At 42.0% G+C, this 11,387-nt stretch overlaps 1 protein-coding gene across 1 annotated transcript; it reads left to right on the top strand.

Annotated features, from left to right (window-relative positions):
- The first annotated feature begins 354 nt into the window (after window positions 1–354).
- On the top strand, window positions 355–8,270 carry p2rx3b (purinergic receptor P2X, ligand-gated ion channel, 3b). Its single transcript, XM_036517353.1, has 12 exons — window positions 355–662; window positions 1,349–1,484; window positions 1,704–1,775; window positions 2,712–2,781; window positions 3,513–3,606; window positions 3,983–4,060; window positions 5,024–5,165; window positions 5,463–5,599; window positions 5,945–6,038; window positions 6,379–6,444; window positions 6,584–6,661; window positions 6,950–8,270. Exons 1-12 carry the CDS (start codon window positions 541–543, stop codon window positions 7,079–7,081), a joined length of 1,221 nt encoding a protein of 406 aa, XP_036373246.1. The 5' UTR covers window positions 355–540; the 3' UTR covers window positions 7,082–8,270.
- Window positions 8,271–11,387: the final 3,117 nt, after the last annotated feature.

Below are 11,387 nucleotides of genomic sequence, written 5' to 3'. Positions count from 1 at the left end.
AATACTGTGGGGAGGAGAGAGAGGAAGAGAGGGAGGAACAGAGGCAGGGAGAAATAGAAAGTGTTTTTCATTTGGTTTTTGACATAAAGAGGCAACAAGAGGAAGTTAGAGATTGGATTCATGCTCGTTTTTAATTAAGCTACAAACCGAAAGAGGCCGATGGAGCTCAGATTGGCATTACTGTTTTGTATCTGAGATTTAGAGATCGAGGCCGAAAGAGGAGGCTAGCTGGTATTTAGAGTGGCACAGAGGGGAGAGGACACTACACCCGGTAAAACCAGGAGAGCAGAGGGAGAGGATACTACACCCGGTAAAACCAGGAGAGCAGAGGGAGAGGATACTACACCTGGTAAAACCAGGAGAGCAGAGGGAGAGGATACTACACCCGGTAAAACCAGGAGAGCAGAGGGAGAGGATACTACACCCGGTAAAACCAGGAGGGCAGAGGGAGAGGACACTACACCTGGTAAAACCGGGAGAGGACACTACACTGTAGATTTCCACTTACAGGCTGAACTGTTCCTCCATTCCTGCTTCAAAATGATGGGCTGTATTACAGACTTCTTCACTTATGGGACGACCAAGTCTGTGGTGGTGAAAAGCTGGACCATCGGCATCATCAATCGGGTCGTACAGCTTCTCATCATCATCTACTTCATCGGGTCAGTACTGCCCAACAGAGAGAGTGTGTGTGTTAGAGAGGAAGAGAAATCAACGGGTTTATGCAGCTGCTACATCACCTACTTAGGTAGAGTAGTATAGTGTTGTGAGTATTAGTACTTTACAATGCAGCGTTGTGTAGTACAGAGAATATTTCTCAGTGTGTTAACTCCTTACCAGCTTGTTCACTGTAGCACTGTGTACAGACACCCTGCAGCACTGAGTGATATTCTGCAGATTGCGTTTTGGTCCTCGCTGGGCCAAGTTCAGACTGTGTAGTGTCTGGTGGAGGGGTTTGATTGTGTGAGCAGAAACATGCTCCTATGAAGCTGAAAGCGCTAACAGCTGTAGGACATGAATGACTTGATGTTAAGGATAGAGCACATGGGACAGCAGGCCAATCCGGTGCAAAAGAAGCACAAAGCAGGAGAGGAAGAGGAAGGAACGGCACTGTCAAGAAGCTGTAACTTAATGCTCATTATGAAAACTTATTGTGCAAAAATGAGTTTGGAGTTATCATTCACTGACTTCAGCACCTTATCTTTACTCAACAATGAACTAAAATACAAGCTCACTCCTTAAGTATCTCCTGCTGCTCCTTTAATCTTTGCCTCCCTCTCTCACCCACCTCTCCTCCATCACTCTCTTCTCCCCCTCCCTCTCTCCCTCTCTCTCTCTCCTCCTGCAGGTGGGTGTTCGTGCATGAGAAGGCGTACCAGGTGAGAGACACTGCCATCGAGTCCTCAGTAATGACCAAGGTGAAGGGCTTTGGCGTCTACAACAACAGGGTCATGGATGTGGCGGATTATGTCACACCTACACAGGTCAGAAACCCTTTTCCCTGGAAGATTCACACCATTCAGTGCTGAGACACTAACATGTATAGTTAAAGACATAATTGCCACCATAAACAGAATGAAACAGATGTTTTGTGCATATGGATATGTGCAGGCACTGACCTTGGTACTGGCTTGGTATTGCGTAGATCTCAGCGTAGACAATGTGTGAACTGTGCAGGTCATTAATTACTGTTTGTCTGTCAGGGTGCATCTGTGTTCTGCATTATTACTAAACTCATAACCACGGAGAACCAGATTCAGGGCGTCTGTCCTGAGGTGAGTCCAGCCACAGACACTGAGCTCAACAATGAGATCACAATTATGCCATTACTAATACAACAGCTTGATTCATCCGTTTTTAATGCCTCTGCAAAAAGAGCCATTTCCCATATACTCCTGTTTGCATGTAAACATTTGACACTTAGAAAAAGCAGTGAAAACAGGAAGGGCAATAGGCTTTTTCCCCAGATTAATCTTTCAGACTGGCTGGCTATGGGTTCAAACCACTTTCATTCTTTTGCCTTTTTTCTTTAAGGAGAAAGAGAGTTTATTGTTTTCCACTGAACGCAGACTTATCTGGCTGTTCTGATGAATCCCAATCCCTGCCCCCTAACACCTGCTACCGCTAGGATTTGGTGTTTATTTTATGTGTATCGTGATGTAGTGTACTTGGCTTCTGTTGCCTAGTCAGGTTGCACAAGTAAAGTTGTGGTAGGGCTTGAATAGTGTTATGCTCACACTCACTGGTCTGCGACTGTGGTTAGTTAGTCTGACACTGTTGCTTGTGTAACTTGAGTGGGTACACTTCTGCTTTACTGTGCTGGAAGTCACTCTGGATAAGAATGGCTGCTATATGCATGTAATGTAATGTAATGAATCTCACTCCTTTAAGTTTGTTCAAAAACCCACCATTTAAGTGCTTATACCCACCTAAACATCTCATAATGGTCATGTCCTTCAAGACATGTGGCATGAAATCTGCTTTTTCACAAAAATATTGGCTTTTGCCATTCATCTTCTCTCTTGTAGACACAGTTTAATGGCCAGCTGACAAAACCGTCATCAATCACGTCAAACATGTGGTTTATTCTTTCATTACTCTAAAATCACATTATTAACATTCATTTTACGAGTTATATTACATTTTTACCATGATTTGCCCCATTCCACGCTCATTTACCATAGTTTACCCCGGTTTGTCTCTGTGCACAGAGTGAGAAGAAGTACAGCTGTACAAGTGACAATGACTGCAAGAAGAAAAAGGAGAAACCAGGAGGAAACGGTAATGTCACCCTTTCACTTGTATCTCTTATACTAACCTCACGCTCATGTCACCATCTTACTTGTGTGTCTTCCTTAGTATGTATGGTGATAATGGTATGGTGTATGGTCTGTTAATATGTATGGTCTCATTTTCAACCTCTGTCTCCCTGATGTGTGTGATGTGGGATGCAGAGGAATGTTTTCTGTTTTATTTCCACCTTCTTCCAATCTGGATTGCCCAACAGTGTCTTTATAATGGCATTCAGCCCTGCAATCTGTTTACAATCTGGGAAAGCACAGACAAGCATGGGATCTCTCCTCCAAAACACGGAATGCCCAGCATCACTTCTTTTCACACTGCAGTCTACAAGTCATAAGTCAGTCATCAGATATAAGACAGAGGAAGACACTTTATACAGGCAGACTGTGGGTGCCCGAATGACCAGCAGGGGTCGCTGGTGTGAAATGAAACAGATGATCCCTGGCTAACCTACCCACCCCTCTCCCTGGCAGAACAAAGCCAATTTGCTCTGTCACTCTGGTCTCCCAGCTACTGTTGGCTGATGCCACAGCTGGGACTGAACCCAGGCCATAGAGGTCAGATATTCAGGAGTCCTTTCTAAACTTTCTCCCTTTCCTCATCAGGTGATTGACTGCTTCATCCAGACTGGTGATGGTTTTTGCATGCTACCATGAGAAATTAGAGAAAACTCTGCTGCTTCTGTTTCACTGGCTTTATCTACCTCTCAGGTCTGATGACAGGCAGGTGTGTCACCTTCAACAGCTCCTTAAAAACCTGTGAGATCACAGGCTGGTGTCCTGCTGAGATTGACTACATTGAAACGTGAGGCTCTGTCTGTCTGTCAGTCTGTACCTCCAGTCTATACATTCCTGTGCAGCCATTTACCAGGGTGTGCAGTCAATTACACTAAAGAACACATACTATATTAATTAAATTATATTACTGTATTAACCCTGTTTCTCAGTGCAGTGTTAATATACTGTAGTGTCCAAGTAGTCACTGTATCTATACTGTGCTGTATTAATCCTCTCTCTCAGTGCAGTGTTAATATACTGTAGTGTCCAGGTAGTCACTGTATCTATACTGTGCTGTATTAATTCTCTCTCAATAGTTTTAATGTAATGTAGTATTCAGTGCGCCACAATATTTAAACTTTTCAGTGCAGATTTATTACACTCTCTCTCTCTCCCTCTCTCAGAGAGCCCATGATGGAGGTTGAAAATTTCACCATCTTCATCAAGAACAGCATCCGTTTCCCGCTTTTTAACTTCACCAAGTCAGTCTCACAGTCGATGCACAAGGAATTCATATTCCATTATAAGCATGGGATTCATTACCTATTATTAGGCTTTGCAGGATTCAGTTAATATCAAATAAACATTGTTTTCATTGGCTTGTTTTCACATAATTCAGCTACCTGACAGAAAAAATACATTCAGATTTAAATCCAAGAGGCCCACTTTCTTATTTGAAACATACTTAACATTCTTCTGTTACGATGTTCAGGTTCTTGTTTTGCGAAGGCACGTGACTTTATTCCACATGCTGAGAGTCATCTTTTATAAAAGTCTACCATCTTTAATAAAACCCTCTTTAGTTTGTAAACACTGTTTCCCAAACCTTTTTTCAAGTATTATGAAGCAACGGAACCTGCTTATGTGACTTCATGAAATACATGTTAAATATGTTATAATGTTATAGTAAAAAAAAAATCTGATGACAGTTAAATAAGAAAAAGGATGACAGTTAAAATCTGATTACAGTTAAATAAGAAAAAGGAACCCTGCCAAGCCTGATATCAGATCATCATCAGCACAATCATAATCCTATAATTTAATAATTTACTCCACTTAATGCTGAGTTGCTGAAATCTATTAATTACAATACAATCATAGTAACTGCTAGTGATATCACTGAGGAATTTGAACTTATGAGAATGTATGCCAATAAACTATTAATACTATCAGTACATTAAACTAATAGTATATTGCCCCTGTTATTTATAATGAAATGCATACATCATATATTTTTTACAGCACATGCAGTTACATAACATGTTGCATTATATTTGCAAACAATTATATATGTTAAAAATAAATGGCTCACATGAAGAAAACTGTATAGTATAGAAGTTAAGATAAACACCTGTCGGTAATTTTTTCTGCATATGTTCACAATTTCGTTTTTATAAAATAAGGATGACTTGATGGGTGACTCCCCTTCTCACCCTCTCTCTCAGGGGTAATTTCCTACCCACCATAACTCCATCTTACATAAAGAAGTGCAACTTCGACACAGTGAACAACACCTACTGCCCCATCTTCAGGGTAGGAGATGTGATACGATTTGCCCACCAGAACTTCTCCACCCTCGCCAAGAAGTTAAGGATCAGCCTCGTCTCTCATTCTGTCAACCTGAGACCCGGGTCTCACTCACCCTGTCTCTCATTCTGTCACCCTGAGAGCCGGGTCTCACTCACCCTGTCTCTCATTCTGTCACCCTGAGACCTGGGTCTCACTCACCCTGTCTCTCATTCTGTCACCCTGAGAGCCGGGTCTCACTCACCCTCTCTCTCATTCTGTCACCCTGAGAGCCGGGTCTCACTCACCCTGTCTCTCATTTGCACCCCTCTTTCAGTCCTGACAGACGTTTTGACTGACTCCCTCTCTTTCTTTCAGGGAGGAGTGATTGGTATAAAGATCGGGTGGATGTGCGATCTGGATAAGTCAGAGGAGAGCTGTAATCCCTCCTACTCCTTCACACGCCTTGACGCCGTCTCTGAGAAAAACAACGTATCTCCAGGATACAACTTCAGGTACAAAACGCTGCCTCTCAACAGTGACCATGTTTCCATCTGAGCAAAGAGAACATTCCCACACACCCCTGACCACTCTGCAGATGAACACCAATGATTCAGAACATTTTCACTGAACACATGACCATTCAGAACTCTCCCATAACACTGGCCAACTGGAACAACTTCTATTAAAGAGTAGACTGTCACGGCACTCCAACTGAACACGATGACCAGTCAGAATATTCCCACTCAACCCTAACCAATCAGCACATTCTCCCCAAACCCTGGACAATCAGAAGACTACAAACATTATTCTCTTTATCCGTCTCTTTCATGCTACACTAACCATTTTCGTGCTGTCAGGTATGCCAAATACTACAAGATGGAGAACGGGACAGAATACCGCACACTTCTCAAGGCTTATGCAATCAGGTTCGATGTGCTAGTCAACGGCAACGTAAGTTTCCAAGAACTACGTCTCCCATGACCACTTGCTACCTGTTCTCAAATTTTTCATGCTGTTTTCTGTGTTAAATATTTTCGTCCATTATTGAAACATCAGCCAACTGATCTTCAATATAATATTCAATATAATTAACACATCTTCAATATAATTTTGTGTCAAGCTTGCTAACATGTTCCCTTCATTGTGAGCATCTCTGTTCTGTATGTTTGTGTATGACTCTGCGCCTGTGTGAGCGAGACTCTGGTTGTGTCGGGTTAATGCTGTTCTGGCTGCCTTTGAGAGAGTGTCTGTTCTCTGTGTGTAATTGTGCCTCTGTCTCACTCCCACCCAGGCTGGGAAGTTCAACATGATCCCAACTCTCATCAACATGGTAGCTGCCTTCACTTCTGTTGGAGTGGTGAGACTCCTTCATAACCGCTTTACTGAGATAATTAATCTGCTGTTACTGTTTCTGTTAATGCAGTACGCTGTACTCCTACCGTAGCTCTGTCGTCCATTAAAGTGCTCTGTTCTTCACTCTGTCTGATTTGCTGCAGGGTACGGTTCTTTGTGACATCATTCTTCTGAACTTCCTGAAGGGGGCAGAACAATACAAGGCCAAGAAATTTGAAGAGGTGCAGGAATAATCCATCATTTCTAACTGTAACTACAACCTCTGCCTCTGAGCACATAGAAGCCTGAGCTGCCAAAGCACTGTAAATATATATATATATGTAAACGTGCGTGTGTGTCTTAGTGTGAGGAATGGGGCCAGACTGTAACTCTCTCAGCCTCTGTGTGAATGGCAATATTTGTCTGATCTCCACGCTGTATTAAGTTTTGTATGAACCATTACTTTGGCTTTGGGGCCTCTACGTTTCTCGCCATCTCTCCTCATTCTGTCCCTCCTTCTGTCTGTTTAGGTGTCTGAATCTCAGATCATGGCCAATGTCTCTCACAGCAACGGACGTTATCGAAGCAGCTGTAGTCAGCAGTCAGTCAAACTGGAAGAGAAGCTGTCCAATGACTCAGGGGCTTTTTCCATTGGACAGTAATGCTGATAGACAGGACCACACAGCAAATGGGGAAGGGGAAGAGAGGAACTCTTTCATAAATATATAAAAATCACATCTGATATGTAATCCAAACATTTTTCTCACTGTGATTGTGTCTCTGCTGACCTTCTTTGCATGGCTGTATATCCTTCCCCTTTTCCACTGTCCCATTGGAGCAGAGCCTGGGCCACGCTGGCTGCAGAACTGTTTGTGGCACAGCCTGATTTCCTGCCCCACTGGCACAACTCCCCTTCTAAACAGACTGGAGTGGGTGGAGCTTTTGCATGCGTAGTGAATGGCCATTGCTAGCCGATGCTGTTGTGTGCTGTGGATTGTCATCAGCTAGCTACAAGTGAGCGTGACTGCTGCAACACTGAAGACCATAGCTAACCATCTGTAATGTGTGCAGACATTGCATTCAATCAAAGTCAGTCAGCTTTTACATAAAATGTTAATTTTTTGCAAGTTTGCTAATTATCTACACATTATTATTATTATTATTACTGAGAGGAAAAGATTTAAAAATTGGCCTACCATGGTGTGGTATAGCTCTAAGTGGAAAAGTTTAAAAAACTGGCCTACCATGGTGTGTATAGCTCTAATGAGATAATGGAAAAGGAGTATCTCTGTCCACTACATTGATATAACGCTGCTCTTTGCTTTGCATGTAAGACATAATTGGTCCAGATGTGTCACATGAGACATCTGAGCCAATCAAAGGCCAGTGTGATCCCCTTCTGATGAAACAGGCACCTTACCCTTCTCTACCTGTTTTTTTGAATGCAGGAGTCACATATTAATTTCACCTTGTTTGCTACTAATAACAACAGTCAAGGAGACTAGAGATTTTAAACTAGTGTGTATTACTCATAGTTATGTATGTTTCTAAAATTTGACAGATTTAACAGAAACTTTAGTTACTTTAATAAGAATGGTCATAAAATATCATGGTGACTTTATCTCAATGCTTCTAAACCAGGCATCCCCCCCCCACACACACCCACACCCAAGATGATCCAACACACCCACGCTAAACCGTTACTCAGTTCATTATGGGGCTGCTATGCAGATGTTAGCCTGTAATTCCTGGTATAGGACATTACATATGATACAGATCTCTTTCCCCGTGTATTAATACTGTAATACTGCACTGGCCATCAATGTCACACAAAATAAATGTGTCTCTGACTTCCTGCATTGGTTCTGCCTGTCTGATGTGTACTGCAGGTGCCTGTGTGTGAGTATGTGCGCGCGTGTGTGTGTCTTGAGATAATCATGCTGTGTCACCACCTACAGCAGTGGTACTTTCACTCTTTTTGGTAAACCACTTTGGTGAACTATGTCTATATCCCACATTGTAAGGCTGAATCCATGTGATCTGAACCAAGACTGACACCAAATGTCTCTCTCTCTCTCTCTTTTTCTTATATTAGAAAATTAATCTGGACCTAGTCAGCCTGTCACATAAACTGTCACATGGAATCCCCTGCCAAAGCTTGGCCTGACTTACTAACCTATGTGATTCTGATCACTGGACTCCTGGTCCTGCTCCACTGCCGAGGGGACTTTGCTCTTCCCGATCTGCACTTTTCACAGCAATGAAAGGGACCGTATTAAACGATGGTTATGTCTGACTCAAACAACTTAGATTGGCCGTTCACTTCTCAGTAGTTTACCGCTGTGTTTAAGCCTGGCAATACTGCACATTCGGACAATCAAAAACTAAATAACAATCTCACTGAACCTGACAATAACTTATATTGAACATCATTCAGAAACTACCCAGTTAGCCAATTATAGCAAGCGAATCGCCTGAGCTGGACTTTGTTTCGCTAGCTAGCATAGCGCAACGAGCTCCCGATGTGGTAAAGGAAGCATTAAGGTTGTTACCCACCTAATGGACTTTGTAGGACACTAAGCTTTTATCATTAATAAATACAGTTAATAGTGTTGATATTAACTTATATAAAAGCATACAGACCATTCATCGTGCAGCCAGCCGGAGCCGCGAATCTCTCACTTGAGGCTCACATCACTTTTGGCGGTAAAATTTGAAAAATTTGACCGTTTCGCTCTGATTCGGGGACTGTATACTCTGAGCCAGATTTTCAGAAAGCGGAAATTATACTGTCTCTGACATAATAATGTCAAATATATTTACTTTTACAGTAAGTATGTCATTCAAAGTTGACTTTACTGAAAGTGAGATAAATAACCTTCGGCATTACAGCACGGTCCACCGACATCTCATCACAAGGTGCACTCCTGACAACTTCCTCTAGATGGCAGTGCTGGCTTTCAAATGAATTGCTTCACATGCGCAAGGCTGGTCCATGAGTGTGAAGTGGACTGTGAGAGAAATATCTTGCCTGCTAGTTTTCATGCTCTTCATGGCCTTCTGTTACAAAGTCGGCGCTTTTACTGCCATGACAGGCGTGCTATTGCTGTAATGGGAAAATCTGAGTCTGAAGTAAAATGTGAGATACCATGCTGCATTATTTTTTTTCCATACTTTTTTGTAAGTACCAATTGTATCACTTCAGGCTAATCTCACTAGTTTCACTGTATCTTTACAGTAACCCAATTACAGTAAGACATTAGGTCTAAACCCATTTAGCAGAGAGGATCACATGTGGGACCTGGGCGTATCCTATACACTGAATAGTCCCTCCTTACTTATAATGTAGAGCACTGCTACTAACTTGCAGTGTAGTAGATGAAACAAGATAGTTCTTGCAGTTAGAGACTTCCCTGCTCATTCAACAGGTCTGACGAGTTCCACATCATGAGGCAACCACTTGGTTGCTTTACAAATAAAATGGCTGCATCTCTATGCTGTTTGTACTGCAAGGTGTGACGAGAGATTGGCAGAGAGATTAACAGAACAGTTGTACTAGAATACAACTAGTATTCCCTAGTATCCCCCCCCCCCCCCCCCCCCATACACTACAGCAGAAGCAGTGTTGTGGAAGTGTTAAAATTAGGGCCTCTGGATGCAGGTCAACACTTAATACTTAAATTTAACTTCCCCATACAGAAAAAGAAATGTTTTTTTTTTTTTCCTGTAGTGTGGGATGCCTTCACATTGGTGTGGTTTTTGGGAGGAATGGTACAAGAGGCAGCATTAACAAGAACTGCAAGTTCTTGTTAATAAAAAAGCACAAGCACAAGATGGAGATCAGAGTGTTATAAAACATTTTGACTGAAACCTGGAATCTCTTTACCATAAAATCGTAAAGAGATATACTACAGAAAAAGGAAGGCAGTGAGACAGACAGTACTGATGTAATGCCATTTGTAGCAGCTTGCTGGGTGTCTACTGACCCTGAAGTGACTGTGTAACATTCAGGGTATCTTCTGTCTCACTCACCCTTAAGAAACACTTGTCCCATTTGCTCTTCTCCCTGTCCTGACATTCGCCAAATGTCACATGTCATTATACTGTAATTCTGATGTGACTATATTTAAATATACAAATATTTATACAGTATTAATAGTGCACAGATGTTTCTTTAGTTTTTTAGACAGAAGAAAGTACTCCTGCCTATAACAATGAATCAATGGGAAAATAACATTCAGTTCCAGATGCCGCGGCTTATGATGTGGTTTACAGGAATACAATGTTCTGTAAAAGCGGAGATCACCTTTATTACTCTAATGGAACCTGTAAGCAGAGTCCTTCAATTCACACACAATAAACATACATTTACATGTTTTATTAGAAGATTAAGAACATGGACACAAAGCATTCTTACAGGAATGAAACAGCCCAAATGATGCGCATAATATACTGACATGCTCTGAGTATGATTTAGCATTTTTCCTTTTAAGTTTCATACTATAGTATCATCAAGCACTGTTAGTAGCATACATAACTGTATTGGGGCATATTTGAAAGCTGCAATGATCTACTGTAATAAGCTACTGTATGTCTCCAACAGATGCTACTGTAAGCAACAGGTGATGCGATGACTGAGCTACAGTTGTAGTCAAGTGATATTGAGAAATAATTAATCTCCATTGTAACAGTACATCAAATGATGAATCTGACTGACATCTAAAACCCAGGATGACTTCAATGAATCCCACTGTTCACATTTCCCTTTCCGCGGGGTGTTCATTGAAGCGATTCTGGTTTAGTGGTTCAGCACTGCAGAGTGCACCAGCAGTAGACGCCTCACAGCCAATCAGACAATGAGCACTGAAACCTGCCACAACAGAGGAGCTGCACACTGACTGAATACTAAACCAAAATGCAAAATATAAAAACAAACATCTCAGTCAACAGCGTTTTCACAGCACAGAG

The sequence above is a fragment of the Megalops cyprinoides genome, chromosome 22 (genome assembly GCF_013368585.1).
Source record: "Megalops cyprinoides isolate fMegCyp1 chromosome 22, fMegCyp1.pri, whole genome shotgun sequence".
NCBI classification, from domain to species: domain Eukaryota; kingdom Metazoa; phylum Chordata; class Actinopteri; order Elopiformes; family Megalopidae; genus Megalops; species Megalops cyprinoides.
This window is presented reverse-complemented; position numbering and strand designations above follow the sequence as displayed.